Below are 22796 nucleotides of genomic sequence, written 5' to 3'. Positions count from 1 at the left end.
TTCCTAAGCGTCTAAACAACACCGTGCTATCTGACAGTGAACATACTGTAAATGAATCACTTTGAGAGAATGCTGTGTATCCCTTGCTACACATTTTGCCATTATGTAAGGGAGCGTTTGAACGTTTGAAATATCCCAGATGTTGAAATGTCCTGCCACAAGTGTTTTTATAAACAATACCTATGTGGATGTATTTCCCTTAGAATCTAGTGGCCCCTATAGCTTCATCCACTCAAAGGCAAAAGTAAAAACTGTTGCCTTATTCACATTTTTTACTGTCACTTGATTAACCGTTTCTGTACAATGTGACTATTCATGCCTATAGAAATAAGCAAATAAGCTTCCTCTCTGGCCTCCCTCTGGCATGGTGCCACCAACTCAAACACCCAGCAGGACATAAAGCATGGCATGTGGTTACGCTTCACATTTTCACATACTCTTACTGGAAATGAATAATCTCTGAATAATGCTTTGAAATCGAGGTCCATTCAACAGTGCCGGCAATAGACAACGTCAGAGGTCGATCAACATTGAAATAGGAAAGTATTAACGGGGCGTAAATTAATAAAATGGGAGGTTTTAGTTAGATAATTTTCTCGGTTTCACTGCAAAGTGTATCATGCTATAATCTCAGTATGCATACATCATTAATTATCCCTTTTAGGTTGTTGTTGTTGGACTATTCTTTACTGAGACATCCATACAGGGAAAATGATGACACCCGATCAACCCATAAAAGCCCAAAACAGGCCTAGTTTATTTAGGTCTAGCTGGGCCTAGTTGTATGCGGTACAGGCTTAGTGGTGAAAGTGTGCATTGGATGAGATTTTGACATGATGTGATATGTTATGACTGTGGTTATTCTGACCCTGCTGATGTACAATCGACAGGACCGATACTCTTTTTCTGGATGACTTAGACAAGTTACATACTGTATACCACCCACCCACCCACACAGAGCACTATAATGGAACGACTCAAGTGCACATAAGGGTGTTTTATCACCCAAAGCTGCACAGCACCCAGACTCTAACTCACCTTGACACATGTCAAAGCCTATTGGAGAGAAAGCGGTGACTGCGTTTCAAAAGATGAGGTCCTCCTTTCCAAACAGCCAGTCAGGAGATGTGCCCTGTGCTAAACATAAGAAGCTCTAGCAGGCCTCCAGTCTCTCCAAGTGACTACAGGACTTACAACGGCTGGATGACCAAGTGAATTCAGTGAGTGCGGATGTGAATCTGAACACAAACAACACAGCCTTCTCCCATAGCTCTGCAGTGTTGTAGCAAGCACATAACACTGTGATAACCTGGGGAGAAATAATGTAAACCGACTGTATGAGGTGCAGAGATACAGAGTGAAATACAGAGTAACAGTAGAACCAAACTGGACCATCACTGGCATGTTCATGGATCACTCAAAATTGTCTCCCACTGCTGACAAGTGCTTGGCAGTCAAGTTAGCTTTGATTCACTGTGAAAGCCCATTTGTGTGGGACTGTATTATGTAAAGACAGTAAAAGAGAGATACGTTGTCTGTATGAGGGAGCCAAAGGTTTAAGGATCTGCTAATATTGCTCTTGTATTAGACAAGAGCTGTTATCACCCAGCTGAATCACATAGCCTGCTGTTGAATAATCATTCAGCACTTTGCTTTGTGTTATGTGTATTATTTTTATTATTATTATAAGTCTCTGTAGCTGCAGAATAATGCTTACACCCACACTACGTGTTTCCAGTTATACAACAAGTTAAGTTGCTGGTCAAACGCCGGGATTATATCTTCTATTTTATTACTGCAGAATCCGAAGAATGTAGTAGGCATATGACTATTGTGGTGGTCAACCAAGAAAAAAGGGGTGTGAGCAGATCTGGGTCCAGATTTACTGGGCTTTTGCACCTGTTCTATGATATTATTTCTAGAATCAATAAAAAATGTAAAGTACAATTAAGGATGAAAGCCTCATATAAACACAGTTTCATGTTTGTTTGTTTTTCATTGTTATCTACTTGGTTGGTCACATATTTTGCTAACTATTTGTGCAAACGAAATACTATATAGTACTGTTTTTTTATGTTTGTGGAAACTATAGAGTCCATGAGCAATATTTACAGCTATTTAACTATTGACTATGTAATGGTGTTGATAACAAGTGGGTTGGGCCAGGTGGTAAAACACTGACAGACCAGTTAGGCAGCTTGTTGAGATATACACTGAGTATACAAAACATTCAGATGAGGTCCAATGTACTGCATAGTGCAGTGCCACATACTTAAAAGGACTTCCGTTTGTGCTTAACAATCCAATATACTGTTATGTTTTGTATATCCCCACGGTATGTAATACGGTTTACAGAGAAAGTACACAAACACCAAAAAAGTATACTGTTTTTGTTTTAAGTAAGGTGATCTCCTTCTCATGTCATACCACAGTGTAATTACTTAACACTAACTTTCCTTGTTATCTTATCAAATAGCATAGTAGCATCTGAACCTTTGTTGAAGTGTATTTCATTTACTGCCCATGTGGCTATACCTTGTTTGACACTGTTTCCGCATATGAATGAGGGAGTTCGACTAAGCTGAACCGGTGTGCACCGGGCTATGGCTCATGACGTGAACGGGCGATTTGTTGTGGCCTGTTCCACCTATGCCCAATGCAAGTCCCCAGCCGGCACTGGTCCCACCTGTCCATAGACTTTATCACAGGGTTACTTCCATTCCAAGGGCTTACTACTATCCTGGTGGCCGTTGATCAGTTCTCCAAGGCAGCCCATTTCATTGCCTTACCCAAGTTGCCCTCAGCGAAGGAGACTGCTGATCTCATGATTACCCATGTCTTTCGACTATACAGACTTCCCCAGGACATCGTCTCGGATCGTGGGCCCCAGTTCATCGCACGGTATTGGAAAGCCTTCTGGTCCCTGTTGGGGGCGTTAATGAGTCTCTCCTCGGGATTCCACCCACCCCCCAAAACAGAGCGGGCCAACACGGAGCTGGAGAAGTTCCTCAGCTGTTTCGTCTCCACCCAGGCCAGCAACTGGAGCAAGTTCCTCGTCTGGGCAGAGTATGCTCAGAAGACACTGCCGAACTCGTTCACTGGACTGTCGCCATTCGAGTGTCAGTTTGCCCCCCCCCCCCCCTCCGTTTCCTGAACAAGAGGTCGAAGCGGGGGTGCTGGATCAGAGCACCTGGATCAGAGCGCGATCCTCCTTGCTCCGCTTCTTTGCCCGACACCTACACCAGCCAAACCAGCACCGAAGGCCTCTTGGGCTCCTCCGACCGGGTCAGCGGTTGTGGCTGTCCACCTGTAATCTTCCCTTAAAGGTGGACTCGCGGAAGCTCGCTCCACCTGCATAGGGCCATTCAAGATCATGAGTCGCATCAATCCGGTCACCTATCGTCTCAAGCTTCCCAGGTCTTTGAGGGTCTGTCCATCCTTCCATGTCTCCCGTCTCAAGCTGGTAAGGACCAGTCCCTTCACTCCCCCCACACCTGCCCCTGTGCCCTCGACATTTTGCTGGTCACCCGGCCTACACTATCCAGCATCTGTTGGGGGCTTGTCGGGTCCGAGGCACCCTGCAGTACCTGGTGGACTGGGAGGGCTACGGCCCTGAGGAGCGGGCGTTGGTGCCTGCCCGGGACATCCTGGATCCGGGACTTGTTCAGAACTTCAACCAACTTTGTGGTGGTTGCCCTGGCGCCGCGGCCTAGAAGAGGGGGTACTGTCATGGTTCCACCTGTCACCAGAGGGCGGCAGAGACCGTCCTAGAGACATTAACAACACTCTGGTGTGTCCAATTTACTCATTATGATTTCCATGTTAAAAGAGGTGTGTTTTCTGTTGTCCTTTGCAGAGCTTGAATTGTTTACTGTGTGCATGTGTTTCCTGAGTGAGTTTTCGAGACTTAGTGTTTGTTGTTTTTTCAAGTGTACTGTGTTCCTGCGGCTACCATTTCTTAGTAAAGTATTATGTTTATCCTTAACCACTGATTCCTCGTCTGGTCTCTTCTCTGCACCTAGGTCCAACCTTACCACGTCACACTTTCTGATGCCTATTAATCATTTGATAAAAATGTTTACTTTTCATCATTCACACTATGAAAATAGATACTTGATACAAATAGGCTATCCAATATCATAGCTTAGGCTACATGTTATTGCATAAACACACAGACAATAGGTCATACATTGGTTACTGACATGATAGAAAAGTCCCTAGTGGGCTAAGCCGATATGACGGCTTGGTAGACAAAGGAAAGGGGGTGGGGACAGCTCAAGAGCGGGAAACTCAGAGAGAATTCACTGTAATACAGTTGATAACTACACTCATGAAATGCTAGTACTTTTAATATGAACAGCATGAACATTCAAAAAGAAATAGCAATTTACATATTTACGAGTGCATGCCTTTGTTGTCCCTCTCTGTGATCACTGGTCCGTCTGCTGAATAGTCAGTAAACAGAAAGCCTCTGGTTTGTCCACCAGAGATCAAAGTCTGTTGGAGTTGTAGGTTGTTATTATGGATACTTCAGAGTACCATTCTGAATTGTTCTTAGGTCGGGTGCGTTTACCAGACTAAACTATTTAAACAGCTGCAGCCTGAATACTTGTTCTTTAGTTTGTAGATTTCTTAGCCATTTCAACATGGGAACTCCCGTTCCTGAGTTTTTGACTAATGTCAATTTTGTTGGAAGTGGCTTTTATACTAGAGTAGAAAAGGGGGCGGTCCATGACGGCAATGTAAATGTCTGTACTCACAGGGTGTCATCACTGACTAGTTAAAACTTGATATGAAAACCCATACTCTCATTTAGAAGGCTAACATCACATTTCATCTTCTCACAAATAGTTTCATATTTAATCAGATATTTTATACCATATTCAGATGCAAACCCCATAATTGAGAACAGTACACAACCAAAGACACAGTAATGTGTGTTTCTTGTCCTTCATGAGATCCCCAAATGAAACACACTCAAAATGACTGCCCCTTAATTAAGTGTCCACGGACCACTCCCACATTCTCAAAAATATAAATGTTGTTTAATTCTTCAATTTTAGGGATTAGGAGTTTTGGCAAGAAGGAGCCATGATATACACCCAAAAGGGCCACCTCGTGACAACTATATAGCCTCAAAACCCATGTTGCCCAAAAAGTTATACTTTTGCATCATCTGTCAAAAAGAACATTCTTCCAAGAGTCTTGATGATCATCCAGGTGCTTCCAGGTTCTTTTTGGCAAACTTGAGTCAACTCTTTTGACAACATGGTGCCCATTATGCCTGGCGAAAACCAAACACTGCATTCCACAGTAAGAACATCATACCAACGGTCAAGCATTGTGGTGGTAGTGTGATGGTTTGGGAATACTTTGCTGCCTTAGGACCTGGACAACTTGCCTTAATAGAAGGAACCACAAATTCTGCTCTGTATCAAAATTCTACAGGAGAATGTCAGGCCATCCGTCTGTGAGCTGAAGCTGAAGCGCAGCTGGGTTATGCAGCAAGACAATGATCCAAAACACACGATCAAGTCTACATGAAGATTACTAAAAAACAACAAATTTGAAGTTTTGGAACAGCCTAGTCAAAATCTAGACCTAATCCCAATTGAGATGTTGTGGCAGGACTTGAAACGAGCAGTTCATGCTTGAAACCCCACACATGCTTAGATAAAGCAGTTTTGCAATGCAAGTGTGGGCCAAAATTCCTCCACAGCAATGTGAGAGACTGATCAACAACTACAGGAAGCATTGGCTTCAGTCATTGCAGCTAAAGGTGGCACAACCAGTTATTGAGTGTAAGGGTAATTGGGTGTTATAACTTTGTTCAATAAATAAAATAAGTATCCATTTTTGTTTGTTATTTGTTAACTCAGGTTCCCTTTATGTAATATTAGGTTTTGGTTGAAGATCTGATAACATTCAGTATTACAAATATGAGAGAAAATCAGAAAGGGGGAAAATACTTTTTCATGGCACTGTAGGTCTCTCCATGGGTGGGAGATGGACATTTAAGCTTATCAACGATCTCTTTATTTTGAGAATGGCTTACCAAGAAAAACTTCCAAAAGGACTAATTCAAAGTAAAAAGGAGTTGGAGCACTCAACAAAAAAAGGTTGAGATTAATTTCTTATTGCTCACTTTAATCGATTGTACAGGATGCGAACAGGTGACTGAGGTTTCAACGTCAAGCTGGCGTCTTCGTCAGTGACCTGACCATTGCACATAGCTCCAATTGATAGCCTAAAACAAAGAGGCATTCTGGAAGTACTCCTTAGACACTGTGGATCCAAAGGGGCTGAATTATGATTTTCACTGTCCTTGTTTCTATAATGTTGTTGCCTTGTTTTTTGGGGTGTCTGTGTCTCCGGATTCACAGACACCCAAATATCACCTGTATATTTTGACATTAACTATTGATTAACGAGACACACTATTTCGCTTATTTTTTGTGCTATAATTTGACATTTACCTTGAAACATTATCATTATAAAATATTTTACATTGTTGTGTCTCAATGGGCCACTAGGCTACATTTACATTTACATTTAAGTCATTTAGCAGACGCTCTTATCCAGAGCGACTTACAAATTGCTACAAATAGGATCAATGTGCAATGGTCAGGTCACTCTGAGGAAGACATCAGCTTGACCTCAAAACAGCAGTCACTTGTTTGCATCCTGTACAATGGATTAAAGTGAGCAATTAGAAATCAATCTCTGACATATGCAGAGCTGTGGGATATCACCTCAAGCATGCCCCTGGTAGAGCCGGGGGTAGTGTTTACCACACCTACAGCAGGCTTGAAAAGTGGGATTGATCTATTTGGCTTTGTTTGAAAAGTGGGATTGATCTGTTTTGTCTTTGTTTGTTTCAGTTTTCAGTAGTTAAATCCTTTGACTTATTGGGGATTTCATAGTTTTTCATTTTCAACAAAAATCCACTGGATTGGTTGAAAAGTGATACTAAACTTAAACTAAGGTTGTTTCTCAAAATTCATACTACCGTGCTCCGTGCACACCAATTGGAGCACGGAGGGTCGGACTACGAGTCCAAATAAAAAGTATGCAAAACGGAGTATGGAAGGCAGTTCTCGAATGCGTACTCCGTTTGTACATATTTTTAAGCATGCATCGATGCAAGCTTCAACGGAAAGTATGCAAAGAAATTTGAGCTGAAGCAAGAGAAAATGCACTCAGACTTCGGAATGAAATGTTGCTTATTCACATCTCATTAATAGCCACAAATAATTGTTAGCTAGCTACCCACAAAAAATGTACATCTACCTTGTATAAAATTTGTTTTAGGTCATTTTTGTCTGTTTAACTAGTTGGCTAGCTAGATTATTATGATTCACATATCTAGCTGATAATTATGAAGTAAAAGTTTGCCTTCTGTATATCTTGTTTCTTCTATTGTTGCCATTGTTCCAACATCAGTCGCCGTTCCAATTCCTCCCAGAGGTGTTTGGGGAGTTTTTTGTTAAGACACGTAGCTAGCTAGCTAGCTAAACAATGAACCATAATCACAACTCATGACGTTACTACCCTGCATGATTCTGCAGGTAGCTAACCATCCAGGTCCAATGTTATCTAGCTAACATTAGTCTATAACAAGCAAAGCAAATGGCTCTGAGATACGAATAATAAGATAATACACATAATGTTAGCTAACGAGCCAGTCAGCTAATGTTAGCTAGCTAGCTTGAAAATACTTAATGTCAAAATTAGAAACGTGTAATATCTGAAAATGTAGCTAGCTAGACTATCTTACCCGTGGTCTGAAATCGGAGTAGATAGCCAGAGTGAATTTACCAACTAGGATATCGTCTCCGACCCTGACCCCCAATTCACGTGACTGGTATGGAAAGCCTTCATGGAGAAGCTGGGGGTCATGGTCAGCCTCACTTCCGATTACTGGCCTCAGTCTAACGGGCAGATGGAGAGGATGAACCAGGAGTTGGGGATGTTCCTGAGGAGTCACTGCCAGGGAGTGGGCCCAATTCCTTCCTTGGACGGAATATGCCCAGAATTCATTGCGCCCTTCCTCCACCGGGCTGACTCCCTTCCAGTGTGTTCTGGGCTACCAGACAGTCCTGGCCTCATGGACTCCAAGCCAGACCGAAGCGCCTGTGGTGAACGAGTGGTTCAGGCGCACAGAAGAGGTGTAGAACAATGCTCATGTGAGGCTCCAGCGCGCCATCCGCTGTCAGAAGGAGCAGGCGGATTGCCAGTGAAGAGACGACTCCGGGATGCTGGCCTTCTAGGCAGAGTTCCTCTGTCCATTGTCTGTGTTCTTTTTGTTCTTTTGCCCATCTTAATTCATTTTTTTTATTAGCCAGTCTGAAATATGGCTTTTTCTTTGCAACTCTGCCTAGAAGGCCAGCATACCGGAGTCGCCTCTTCACTGTTGATGTTGAGACTGATGTTTTGCGGGTACTATTTTATAAAGCTGCCAGTTGAGGACTTGTGAGGCGTCTGTTTTTCAAACTAGACACTCTAATGTACATGTTCTCTTGCTCAGTTGTGCACCGGGGCCTCCCACTCCTCTTTCTATTCTGGTTAGAGACAGTTTGCGCTGTTCTGTGAAGGGAGTAGTACACAGCGTTGCACGAGATCTTCAGTTTCTTGGCAATTTCTCGCATGGAATAGCCATAATTTCTCAGAACAAGAACAGTTTGTGGGCACTGCTTGTCGCCATTATAGTGCAATTAATGTATTGTTTAGTGTTGTTTAGTGTCTTTGCTGGCATGCATCTAAAAAAATGTTTGAGAGTTTGCCCCACCAAGATTTACATGCTAAAAACGCCACTGGGCATATGGCCAATATACCAAGGCCTGTTCTTATGCACGACGCAATACCCAGAGGTGCCTTATTGCTATTATAAACTGGTTACCAACATAATTAGAGCAGTGAAAATAAATGTTTTGTCATACCCGTGGGATACGGTCTGATATACATCGCCTGCCAGCCAAAGACCATTTTTTAAATACTGTTTACATGTGTACGCAAGTACGTTGGAATTATGTTTTCAATTCGTTGAAGTAACCTGAAACGTCTTTTCAACGAAAACCGAATGTAGACGGACATCTTTGTAGTCGTCTTTTCAATGACATGAAAGATACTGTCTTTTCAACTTTCAACCAACACCGACTGTAGATTGGACGTCGGGCATAGTAGTCTTTTCAACGACATTTTGCTAGGTAATTGTCTGTGTCGTGTACAGTTCATGGATCATAAAAAGGCCTAACAATTTTCAAACGGCAACTTTAATCACGATTTTCTCAACAAAAGAATACAGACTGGTAAAAAATAGCTAAATTTCCAACATTGATCGCAACTATGTTGGAAATGTGTATGTATATTTTTCTTATCAACCACCAACATAACTACACTTTTCTTTCAAACAGAAAGTGGGCTTTCAATTTATCATTCAGAGATCTGTGATTTAATTAAATTTGCGTTTTTTTTTGCCACAAAAAGTATATTTTCTCGACTTCCGTTGTATTACGCGCTGAAATCACTGACTTCTAAGCATTGTAAACCATCTTATTTTGGCATAGCGAAGAGCTAACGTTACATCACGATTATATTATTTACAGATCTGTGCATTTGCGCAGGCGATTCATTTTGTGGCTGAAGAGTAAAAAATGGCGATGGACGGTGGCATGTCCACGTCTCCATCAGACCTATCGTATCACAATGTTGGGGACTTTTACCCCAGAAAATTCGGTTCCAAGCCGGACGTGGTGCCGTCCGGGGTGACCGAGAGGAAAGTTGGTCCCCTTGATAAACCTGACATGGTGGCGGTGGACGTTGTCAACATCAACGACTCAGGTAGCTGCTAACGTTACCGGTAGCTAGCTAGTTTTGCTAGCTAGCCAGTGCAATGCAATTTATTTGGGGTACCTAGCTAGCTGCCTAGCCACGTTTAGCTAGCCCCATATACAGATGTGAAGCCTCTTTCCACAACTGTGTGTGTCGCTAGTAGCGAACTAGCTAAATCTTCACTTTAGCTAGTGTATTGTTATTCATTGCCAAGACAATACTTGCTTTAGAGTTTACCTGAATTCCGGGACAAAGCTAACTAACATTAGCAATGCTCTATCATCTAACGAAAGGTATGTAACGTTGTCCTTTGTATATTCTTTATATATACTTGTGTTCCCCCCGTGTACTTTTTGTATTGATTTGTTGTTAATAAGTACTAAAATAAAATATATATATATATATCTCAAATGTAAAAAGTTTAGCTAGGCCTGGAAACCAAAGCAAAGATGGTGGATAAATTAAGATGTCCCACTCAGGCTGTTTACCATAAAAAAAAGAAAGTAAGTTCTGGTCTGCTTAACCGGTTTGCTCTCACATAGGCACAATTTCATTAGAATCTGCGTCTGGTCAGAGAGGGTCCACTCCTGTCAAAATCTGCGCACGTAGGAATACAGCGATTGTGCTTATTCCCGCCGTTGGGACAACAACTCCCATTGTTAGGGCGGAGACAGGAGACAATACCATCTCGTCATTATATACAGTATCTCTGGTCTGCTTAGTTCATTGACTAATTTGACTGATTTGAACCAGAAAAAATGAGGGGGTGGGATGTCTCGCTTCCTCTTCCGCCTCTGACCGAAGCAGATATACAGTTGAAGTCGGAAGTTACATACGCTTACATACGAGTCATTAAAACTAGTTTTGGCAACCACTCCACACATTTCTTGTTAACAAAGTATAGTTTTGGCAAGTCGGTTAGGACATCTACTTTGTGCCTGACACAAGTAATTTTTCCAACAATTGTTTGTAGACAGATTATTTCACTTATAGTTCACTATATCACAATTTCAGTGGGTCAGAAGTTTACATACATTAAGTTGACTGTGCCTTTAAACAGTTTGGAAAATTCCAGAAAATGATGTCATGGCTTTAGAAGCTTCTGATAGGCTAATTGACATCATTTGAGTCAATTGGAGGTGTACATGTGGATGTATTTCAAGGCCTACCTTCAAACTCAGTGCCTCTTTGCTTGACATCATGGGAAAATCAAAAGAAATCAGCCAAGACCTCAGAAAACAAAAATGTAGACCTCCACAAGTCTGGTTCATCCTTGGGAGCAATTTCCAAACGCCTGAAGGTACCACGTTCATCTGTACAAACAATAGTACGCAAGTATAAACACCATGGGACCATGCAGCCGTCATACAGCTCAGGAAGGAGACGTATTCTGTCTCCTAGAGAAGAACACCGTCTCAACCGTGAAGCACGAAATGGCAGCATCATGTTGTGGGGGTCCTTTGCTGAAGGAGGGACTGGTGCACTTCTCAAAATAGATGGCATCATCAGGGAGGAAATTATGTGGATATATTGAAGCAACATCTCAATACATCAGTCAGGAAGTTAAATCTTGGTCGCAAATGGGTCTTCCAAATGGACAATGACCCCAGCGTATTTCCAACGTTGTGGCAAAATGGCTTAAGGACAACAAAGTCAAGGTATTGGAGTGGCCATCACAAGCCCTGACCTCAATCCCATAGAACATTTGTGGGCAGAACTGTAAAAGCGTGTGCGAGCAAGGAGGCCAACAAACCTGACTCGGTTACACCAGCTCTGTCAGGAGGAATGGGCCAAAATTCACCCAACTTATTGTGGGAAGCTTGTGGAAGGCTACCTGAAACGTTTGACCCAAGTTAAATAATTTAAAGGCAATGCTACCAAATACTAATTGAGTGTATGTAAACTTCTGCTCCACTGGGAATGTGATGAAATAAATAAAAGCTGAAATAAATCATTCTCTACTATTTTTCTGACATTTCACATTCTTAAAATAAAGTGTTGATCCTACCTGACCTAAGACAGGGAATTTTTACTAGGATTAAATGTCAGGAATTGTGAGAAACTGAGTTTAAATGTATTTGGACAAGGTGTATGTAAACTTCCGACTTCAACTGTAGCTAGCTAGGTGCCTCCACAGGTGCCTGCACAGTTTTTAAACCTTTTCCATCTGCATCCATTTTGCACGTTAACGTTACGACACGAAGGTTATGGCTAAAGCTAGGCATGCATTAGACACACAAATCTTTACATCAGGGGAGCACTTATGCAAATTATCTGCATAATCTTTTCATCCTGAAGTCTGTGACCGGTGTTCTCACATTGTGATCTGTCAATCAAAATTATATAATAACACAAGGAATAAATACACTATCAGTAATGATAACTTGGCTATATAGGCCTACACTGGGTACTAGTAACCAAGTCTGTGTGCAAGTGTAAGGGGTAATTGAGATTAGATATGTAACTGTAGGTAGGGATAAAGTGACTAGGCAGCAGGATGGATAAAATAAAAAAACAGTAGCTGCAGCATATATGATGAGACACAAGAGGTAGTGAAAAAGGGTCAATGCAAATATTACTGGTAACTATTTAAGTAACTTTTTATCAGTTTTATGGCATGGTGGTAGAAGCTGTTCAGGATCCTGTTGGTTCCAGACTTGGTGCATCTGTACCATTTTCCATGCGAAAGCATAGAGAACAGTCAATGACTTGGGTGGTTAGAGTCTTTGACAATTTTTTGGGCCTTCCTCTGACACTGCCTGGTATAGTTCATTGATGGCAGGGAGCTTGGCCCCAGTGACGTACTGGGCCATATGCACTACCCTCTGTAGCACCTTGTGGTCGGATGCCAAGCAGTTGCCATATACTCAGCGGTGATGGAGCCAGTCAAGATGCTCTCAATGGTGCAGCTGTATAACTTTTTGAGGATCTAAGGGCCCACATTTTTTCAGCATCCTGAGTGGGCAAAGGTGTTTTCGTGCCTTCTTCACGACTGTGTTGGTGTGTGTGGACCATTATAATTCCTTAGTGATGTGAACACAGAGGAACTTGAAGCTCTCGACCCGCTTAACTACTGCCCCGTGGTTGGGGGCGTGCTCGGCCCATCGTTTCCTGTAGTCCACGATCATCAGTTCCTTTGTTTTGCTGATGTTGAGGGAGAGGTTGTTGTCCTGGTTTGTGGTGGTAAATAGACAGTTACAAAAAAATATAGATGCACTTGCTTGGTAAATAGAATCCCTCATGATAAGCTGCAGACAATACTATCTCAGGTGAGCAAAACCCCAAGACTTCCTTAAATTTAGAGATCACGCCCCAGCAGACACACACCTCCCCCTTAACCTTACCCGAAGCTGCCGTTCGGTCTAGACGATGTATAGAAAAACCATCTAGATGTGTATTGTTCTTGTTCAACCATGACTCTGAGAAACATAGGATAATACAAGTCTTTAGGTCCCGTTGATAGGATAATCTCGAACAGAACTTGTCCAGTTCTCTAGTGATTGTATGTTCGCCAATAGAAAGGAAGGTAGAAGCGGTTTATTTAGTTGCTGATGTAGTCTCGTCAGGCAGCCCGCTCGTTTGCCTCTCTTGTGCTATGTCTTCCTCTTTCAAGTACCGGGGATTAGGCCCTGGTCCAGAAGGAGCACGTCCAGAGATGCTGACTCATTGAAGTAGAAATCTTCATCCAAATTGACGTTAGTGATCGCTGTTGTGATGTCCAGAAGCTGGTCATATGAAATTATGGCGGAAATATGATTTAAAAATGACAATCAGCTTTAAAAAACATACAAAATAGAAGATTTGGTCAGGAGCCCGTAATACTGCAGCTATCTACTGCAGCTTCATCTTCCATTGTCACATCGTAGCACCCCCTTGCTGCACAAGATACGACCGGAAATTTCTGGCAAACCAGAGAAATAATCGGGACCTAAAATACGGATCGGCAGAACGCAAGTCCCATAATTGCACGTCTTTCACTCGCTCACATTATGCGACCTACGACGTCTTGGTTGTAGCCTACGATGTTAGGATGTACCTGCAGTCCCCGGAATTTGTTGTGGATCCAAAACTGGCTCCTCCGTCGCGACGTCCCCTGAATGCCCATCTGCTAGCCTACTAGCCGTGGCCCGCTAGCTGTCTAGAGCATATTGGACTGTTAGCTTAAGAGGCCCATCGGACAAATTCTTTGGCCACTATACCTATTCTGCCAATTGACCTGGACCCCTTTTACCACACAAAGCCCTGCTGATACGCGACGACTGGTCTGCAGACATAACAGCACGAGGGGGCTATAACAGACTTTCTTCCATCGCAACGTCCTTCTAAGGCCCTTCTGCTAGCTTGCTATCCCTGGCCCGCTAGCTGCCTGAATCACCGTGTCTCCGGCCCGAGCCACTCACTGGACCCCTATGATTACTCGGCTACGCATGCCTCTCCCTAATGTCAATATGCCTTGTCCATTGCTGTTTTGGTTAGTGATTATTGCCTTATTTCACTGTAGAGCCTCTAGCCTTGCTAAATACACCTTAGTTAACCCTTTAATTCCAACTCCCACACATGCGGTGACCTCACCTGATTTAAATTATGTTTAGAGAGACAATATCTCTCTCATCGTCACTCAGTGCATAGGTTTACCTCCACTGTATTCACATCCTACCATACCTTTGTCTGTACATTATGCCTTGAATCTATTATATCGTGCCCAGAAACCTGCTCCTTTTACTCTCTGTTCTGAACGTACTAGAAGACCAGTTCTTATAGCCTTTAGCCGTACCCTTATCCTACTCCTCCTCTGTTCCTCTGGTGATGTAGAGGTTAATCCAGGCCCTGCAGTGCCTAGCTCCACTCCCATTCCCCAGGCGCTCTCATTTATTGACTTCTTTAACTGTAAAGGCCTTGGTTTCATGCATGTTAACATTAGACGCCTCCTCCCTTAGTTTTCTTTTACTCACTACCTAAGCACACTCTGCCAACCCGGATGTCCTAGCTGTGTCTGAATCCTGGCTTAGGAAGACCACCAAAACCCCTGAAATTTCCATCCCTAACTATAACATTTTCCAACAAGATAGAACTGCCAAAGGGGGCGGAGTTGCAATCTACTGCAGAGATAGCCTGCAGAGTTCTGTCTTACTATCCAGGTCTGTGCCCAAACAATTTGAGCGCCTTTCCAGAAACAAGTCTCTCACCGTTGCCGCTTGCTATAGACCACCTTCTGCCCCCAGCTGTGCCCTGGACACCGTATGTGAATTGATTGCCCCCCATCTTTCTTCAGAGCTCGTGCTGTTAGATGACCTAAACTGGGACATGCTTAACACCCCGGCCATCCTACAATCTAAGCTTGATGCCCTCAATCTCACACAAATTATCAATGAACCTACCAGGTACAACCCCAAATCCGTAAACACGGGCACCCTCATAGATATCATCCTAACCAACCTGCCCTCCAAATACACCTCTGCTGTCTTCAACCAGGATCTCAGCGATCACTGCCTCATTGCCTGCGTCCGTAACGGGTCTGCAGTCAAACGACCACCCCTCATCACTGTCAAATGCTCCTAAAACACTTCAGCGAGCAGGCCTTTCTAATCGACCTGGCCCGGGTATCCTGGAAGGACATTGACCTCATTCTGTTAGTAGAGGATGCCTGGTTATTCTTTAAAAGTGCTTTCCTCACTCATCTTAAATAAGCATACCCCATTCAAAAAATGTAGAGCCAGGAACAAATATAGCCCCTGGTTCACTCCAGACCTGACTGCCCTTGACCAGCAAAAAAACATCCTGTGGCGTACTGCATTAGCATTGAATAGCCCCCACGATATGCAACTTTTCAGGGAAGTTAGGAACCAATATACACAGTCAGTTAGGAAAGCAAAGGCTAGCTTTTTCAAACAGAAATTTTCATCCTGTAGCACAAACACCAAAAAGTTCTGGGACACTGTAAAGTCCATGGAGAATAAGAGCACCTCCTCCCAGCTGCCCACTGCACTGAGGCTAGGAAACACTGTCACCACCGATTTAAATCCGCGATAATTGAGAATTTCAATAAGCATTTTTCTACGGCTGGCCATGCTTTCCACCTGGCTACCCCTACCCCGGTCAACAGCCCTGCACCCCCCACAGCAGCTACCCCATACCTCCCCCATTTCTCCTTCACCCAAATTAAGATAGTTGATGTTCTGAAAGGGCTGCAAAATCTGGACCCCTACAAATCAGCCGGGCTAGACAATCTGGACTCTCTTTTTAAAATGATCAGCCAAAATTGTTGCAACCCCTATTACTAGCCTGTTCAACCTTTCTTTCGTATCGTCTGAGATCCCCAAAGATTGGAAAGCTGCCGTGGTCATCCCCCTCTTCAAAGGGCGAGACACTCTAGACCCAAACTGCTACAGACCTATATCTATCCTACCCTGCCTTTCTAAGGTCTTCGAAAGCCAAGTTAACAAACAGATCACCGACCATTTCAAATCCCACCGTACCTTCTCCGCTATGCAATCTGGTTTCTGAGCTGGTCATGGGTGCACCTCAGCCACGCTCAAGGTCCTAAACGATATCATAACTGCCATCGATAAGAGACATTACTGTGCAGCTGTATTCATTGACCTGGCCAAGGCTTTCGACTCTGTCAATCACCACATCCTTATCGGCAGACTCAACAGCCTTGGTTTCTCAAATGACTGCCTCGCCTGGTTCACCAACTACTTCTTAGACAGAGTTCAGTGTGTCAAATCGGAGGTCCTGTTGTCCGGACCTCTGGCAGTCTCTATGGGGTGCCACCTGGTTCAATTCTCGGGCCGACTCTTTTCTCTGTATACATCAATGATGTCGCTCTTGCTGCTGGTGACTCTCTGATCCACCTCTATGCAGACGACACCATTCTGTATACTTCTGGCCCTTCTTTGGGCACTGTGTTAACTAACCTCCAGACAAGCTTCAATGCCATACAACACTCCTTCCGTGGCATCCAACTGCTCTTAAATGCAAGTAAAACTAAATGCATGCTCTTCAACCGATCGCTGCCCACACCTGCCCGCCCGCCCAGCATCACTACTATCACGACGGTTCTGACTTAGAATATGTGGACAACTACAAATACCTAGGTGTCTGGTTAGACTAACCTCTACTTCCAGACTCACATTAACCTCACTAGGGAATGTGGGACGCTAGCACCTCTTCAACAGCCAGTGAAGCTGCAGGGCGCCAAATTCAAAACAACAGAAATCCCATAATTAAAATTCCTCAAACATACAAGTATTTTACACCATTTTAAAGATACACTTGTTGTAAATCCAACCACAGTGTCCGATTTCAAAAAGGCTTTACGACGAAAGCACACCAAACGATTATGTTAGGTCAGAGCCAAGTCACAGAAAAACACAGCCATTTTTCCAGCCAAAGAGATTAGTCACAAAAAGCAGAAATAGAGATAAAATTATTCACTAACCTTTGATGATCTTCATCAGATGACACTCATGTCTTTACAGGGCTTTACATGTATGTTTTGTTCGGTAAAGTTCATATTTATATCCAAAAATCTCAGTTTACATTGGCGTGTTATGTTCAGTAGTTCCAAAACATCCGGTGATTTTGCAGAGAGCCACATCAATTTACAGAAATATTCATAATGAACATTGATAAAAGATACAACTGTTATGCATGGAATTTTAGATCCTCTTCTCCTTAATGCAACCGCTGTGTCAGATTTCAAAAAAACTTTACGGAAAAAGCACACCATGCAATAATCTGAGTACAGCGCTCAGACACAAAAACAGATATCCGCCATGTTGTGGAGTCAACAGAAGCCAGAAATAGCATTATAAATATTCACTTACCTTTGATGATCTTCATCAGAATGCACTCCCATGAATCCCAGTTCCACAAATGTTTGATTTGTTCGATAAAGTCCATCATTTATGTCCAAATACCTCCTTTTTGTTTGCGCGTTTAGTACACAATCAAAACACACGAGGCACGTGCAAGTCCAGGCGAAAGTTCAGACAAAGTCATATTACAGTTCGTAGAAACATATCAAACGAAGTATAGAAGCAATCTTTAGGATGTTTTTATCATCAATCTTCAATAATGTTCCAACCGGAGAATTCCTTTGTCTGTAGAAATGCAATGGAATGCAAGCTAACTCTCACGTGGATGCGCGTGGTCAGCTCATGCCACTCTGGCAGACCTCTGACTCATTCAGCTCCCATTCCCCCCCTCCTTCACAGTAGAAGCATCAAACAAGGTTCTAAAGACTGTTGACATCTAGTGGAAGCATTAGGAAGTGCAATATGACCCCATAGACACTGTATATTTGATAGGCAATGACTTAAAAAACTACAAACCTCAGATTTCCCACTTTCTGGTTGGATTTTTTCTCAGGTTTTTGACTGCCATATGAGTTCTGTTAAACTCACAGACATCATTCAAACAGTTTTAGAAACTTCAGTGTTTTCTATCCAAATCTACTAATTATATGCATATTCTAGCTTTTATGGCTGAGTAGCAGGAAGTTTAATTTGGGCACGCTTTCGATCTAAATATTCTGAATGCTGCCCCCTACCCTAGTGAAGTTAAGCATCTCCAATCCAAAATTAAATGTAGAATCAGCTTCCTATTTCACAACAAAGCATCCTTCACTCATGCTGCCAAACATACCCTCGTAAACTGACTATCCTACCGATCCTTGACTTCGGCGATGTCATTTACAAAATAGCCTCCAACACTCTACTCAGCAAATTGGAGGCAGTCTATCACAGTGCCATCCGTTTTGTCACCAATACCCCATATACTACCCACCATTGCGACTTGTATGCTCTCGTTGGCTGTCCCTCGCTTCATATTTGTCGCCAAACCCACTGGCTCCAGGTCATCTATAAGTCTTTGCTAGGTAAAGCCCCGCCTTATCGCAGCTCACTGGTCACCATAGCAACACCCACCCGTAGCACACGCTCCAGCAGGTATATTTCACTGGTCACCCCCAAAGCCAATTCCCCCTTTGGCCGCCTTTCTTTCCAGTTCTCTGCTGCCAATGACTGGAACAAACGGCAAAAATCACTGAAGCTGGAGACTCATATCTCCCTCACTAACTTTAAGCACCAGCTGTCAGAGCAGCTCATAGATCACTGCACCTGTACATAGCCCATCTGTAATTAGCCTATCCAACTACCTCATCCCCATACTGTTATCTATTTTATTTATTTAGCTCCTTTGCACCCCAGTATCTCTACTTGTACGCTCATCTTCTGCACATCTATCACTCCAGTGTTTAATTGCTATATTGTAATTATTTCACCACTATGGCCTATTTATTGCCTTACCTCCGTTATCCTACCTCATTTGCACACACTGTATATAGACCTTTTCTATTGTATTTTTGACTGTATGTTTGTTTATTCCATGTGTAACTCTGGGTTGTTGTTTGTGTTGCACTGCTTTGCTTTATCTTGGCCAGGTCGCAGTTGTAAATGAGAGCTTGTTCTCAACTTGCCTACCTGGTTAAGTAAAGGTGAAATAAATAAAAATGATGGCAAAATCTCAGTTAAAAATTGTCTAATGTATAGCCAGTTTAAACCAGACCAACCAGATTATTGGTGACATTTTGGAAAACATGCTTAATCAGACATGCGTCGTCCTGGTATCTTGAAAATAAAGTTAGATTAAACTTCACTTTGTGTACTGTCCATATCAGTCATCTGTTGTTCTCTGTTTTTCATAACCAAATACTTTCTTTGCAGATATCCCAATCCACAGAAAAAAGCAAGAAACTGACATGTATTTGATGGTAAGTTTTCCTTATTCAAGACACCAGTTGGTAGGGTCTAAAGCAGGGATGTTGAACTCATTTTGCCACATTTGATCTTTAACGAGGTCCGGAGGGTCTTACTGAAAAAATGTGAGAGAAAAAATTGCTCCATCCATTGTTTTTGGCATTTCCGATGCTCCCTGACTTTATAGCTTTCATTTAGGTGATTTATTAGCGAGCTGTACACGGTCAAGAACATTTCCACACAACTAATTTTTGATTTGGTTTCAGTCATAAAGTATATTGAGTATGTCCCCCCCCCAAAATGCTATATGTTTGACACCCCTGGTCTAAAGCAGAATTTAGTTTTACAGGCAGCCTACTGTAGCTAAATACGAAGAATAAACACTAGATGGTGGTGCTTCTCTCTGAGTCCTTAATCTCACATCCTTCCATGTGACTGTGTGTTTGTGTGGTACCCACAGGGCACTATACACCCATTCCGGAAGACGCACAGATCCTTCTTTGGGAAACTCTCTCAAGAATTCCGCTTGGTGACTTCAGACAGACGGGTAAGGAATTAGTAAGGGGTGTGTGCATGCGTGTACATTAACATGCCACAGAGACAACTGTCCCACAGTGCTCTTTGTTTTGGAATTCCCCATCCCTGTAAAATGACGCTTACTTTATTATTGCATTATTCTGGTAAGCTGTTTAGACATCTCATCTCATAGGCAAGCACCCTAACACCTCATGTTAATCGTTCAAACGTTTTTAGTTGGTGGCACCAGCCCATTATTTGGTTGCACCACAAAAAATTATTTTGCAGCGTCACACAATAGAAAAATGAGTAATCAATCATTAAGTCATTCACAATGCTTTATTAAGAAGTGTGATAATAGACTACTGAGATGGTATTCATTAAAATCGTTGTTACATCTAACAGGTCCAGGCAGGAATGCATGATTCAACATATTTTAATATTCATCCTAATCCAGTGATTGTCATGAATTTTAGGTCGACAATTAGACTATTCATGCTATAATTTTCTGTTAAAATAGGTCTGCAGAATAGAGATGAATTTGCCTTCATCTTTATGTGCGCTAATATTACATATTGGCCTAATTCAATTAACCTCCTGAGGAAGTGGAAACTCAAAATACATTAGCTAGATCGCTAACTCTAAAAATAACACCTGCTGCTAGTAGCAATGTATGAATCTAACAGTAAATGTAATGTCCTTAAAATAAACTTTGCATTGGTAGTAGGCCTACTATCCAATCAGGTCTAGTGCAGTCGCGATGACCAATACGCATTTTGCATGCTTTGTATTTCAAAGCCATATCAGAAATCTTAATTGTAAAAACGTGTGCTTTGAGCTCAATAATGAGATTTGAGAAATACAAATTATACCTACAGCAAGCTGAGACCCTCCTCTCTTTAGCATGGACAATAGAGAACGACCACTAATCGGCCAAGCCGATATATCGTGCCGATATTGCTATTTTCTAGTCTTTCGGCACCCTTTTCTATAAACTTTGCCAATAGTCCCTTCACATAGCAAATCCAAGTGTCGACTCTAAAAACTGCTGCTATCCCAGCCGCCACTCACTGTCTGAGCCAAGAGCACTGAATAGTGCCGAGGAATGTCTAGCTGGGAAAATCAGAAGCAGGCTAGCTCAGTATTGAGAAACTGATGAATTGACACATTGACCAAAATAGAACATGTTGCAAATATTAATTTAGTTTATTCACTAATAGTAAGGCTTGTGTCGACTTGCCCAGACATGCATGCAATAAGCAAGCTAGCTAGCTAAGTAGATAGCTATGTGAAATGTTAGCAAAGTTGATGATAACTAAACCTTTCATCTGTGGTGTTAGCTAGCTAGCTAGTTATATTAGATACTATGCTATCTGGCTTTACAAACATGGTGCAAAGATATAAGATAGGAGCTAATAGCCAACGTAGCTACCTAACGTTACCTGGTTATCAACATGCACCATTTTTTTCCTGATCATTAATTATAAAAAATATAAAAATGCTATGCTGAACAAAAATATAAACACAACATGCAACAATCTCAACGATTTTTCTGAGTTACATGGGTGGGCCTGGGAGGGCATAGACCCACCTGATGGGGAACCAGGGCCAGCCAATCAGAATTTGTTTTTTCCAACAAAAGGGCTTTGTTACATATAGAAATGCTCCTCAGTTTCATCAGCTGTACTGGTGGCTGGTCTCCGATGATCCCACAGGTAAAGATGCCAGATGTGGAGGTCCTGGGCAGGCATGGTTTCACTGACATGTTCAACCTGTCCCTGACCGAGTCTGTAATACCAACATGTTTCAAGCAGATCAGCATAGTCCCTGTGCCCAAGAACACTAAGGTAACCTGCCTAAATGACTACCGACCCGTATCACTCACATCTGTAGTCATGAAGTGCTTTGAAAGGCTGGTCATGGCTCACATCAACACCATTATCCCAGAAACCCTAGACCCAATCCAATTTGTATAGCGCCCCAACAAATCCACAGATGACGCAATCTCTATTGCACGCCACACTGCCCTTTATCACCTGGACAAAAAGGAACACCTACGTGAGAATGCTATTCGTTGACTACAGCTCAGCGTTCAACACCGTAGTGCCCACAAAGCTCATCACTAAGCTAAGGACCCTGGGACTAAACACCTCCCTCTGCAACTGGATCATGGAATTCCTGACGGGTTGCCTCCAAGTGGTAAGGGTAGGGAACAACACATCTACCACGCTGATCCTCAACAGAGGTGCCCCCCCTGCATACTCAGTCCCCTCCTGTACTCCTTGTTCACCCATAACTGCATGGCAAGCCCGACTCCAACACCATTATTAAGTCTGCCAACAACACAACAGTGATCAACGATGAGACAGCCTATAGGGAGGAGGTCAGTGACCTGGCAGTGTGGTGCCAGCATAACGACCTCTCCCTCACCGTGGTAAAGACAAAGTAGATGATTGCGGAGTACAGGAAAAGGAGGACCGAGCACGCTCCCATTCTCATCGGTGGGGCTGTAGTGGAGCAGGTTGAGAGCCTCAAGTTCCTTTGTGTCCACATCACCAACTAACTGTCATGGTCCAAACACACCAAGACAGTTGCGAAGAGGGCACGACAATGCCTATTCTCTCTCAGGAGACTGAAAAGACTTGGCATGTGTCCTCAGATCCTCAAGAAGTTCTATAGCTGCACCAT

General features: G+C 42.8%; 1 protein-coding gene across 4 annotated transcripts in view; it reads left to right on the top strand.

Moving 5' to 3' along the window:
* The first annotated feature begins 9142 nt into the window (after nt 1–9142).
* The window catches only part of LOC111978074 (zinc transporter 6), an 83979-nt gene continuing 70325 nt past the window's right edge, over nt 9143–22796 (top strand). Inside the window, exons 1-4 of one of the 4 annotated variants that reach the window (XM_070448553.1) lie at nt 9143–9206; nt 19560–19606; nt 20053–20139; nt 21824–21955. In XM_070448553.1, coding sequence (XP_070304654.1) covers nt 19595–19606; nt 20053–20139; nt 21824–21955 — 231 coding nt within the window. In that variant the 5' untranslated portion in view covers nt 9143–9206; nt 19560–19594. Of the gene's footprint in view, nt 9207–9569; nt 9841–9968; nt 10125–19559; nt 19607–20052; nt 20140–21823; nt 21956–22796 lie in introns of those variants that run through there. The other 3 variants (XM_070448551.1, XM_070448552.1, XM_024007867.2) reach the window with 3 other exon arrangements.

This window comes from Salvelinus sp. IW2-2015, linkage group LG18 (assembly GCF_002910315.2).
Source record: "Salvelinus sp. IW2-2015 linkage group LG18, ASM291031v2, whole genome shotgun sequence".
NCBI lineage: Eukaryota > Metazoa > Chordata > Actinopteri > Salmoniformes > Salmonidae > Salvelinus > Salvelinus sp. IW2-2015.
Note: the sequence above shows the minus strand (reverse complement) of the source record. Positions and strands in the feature narration are given on the sequence as shown.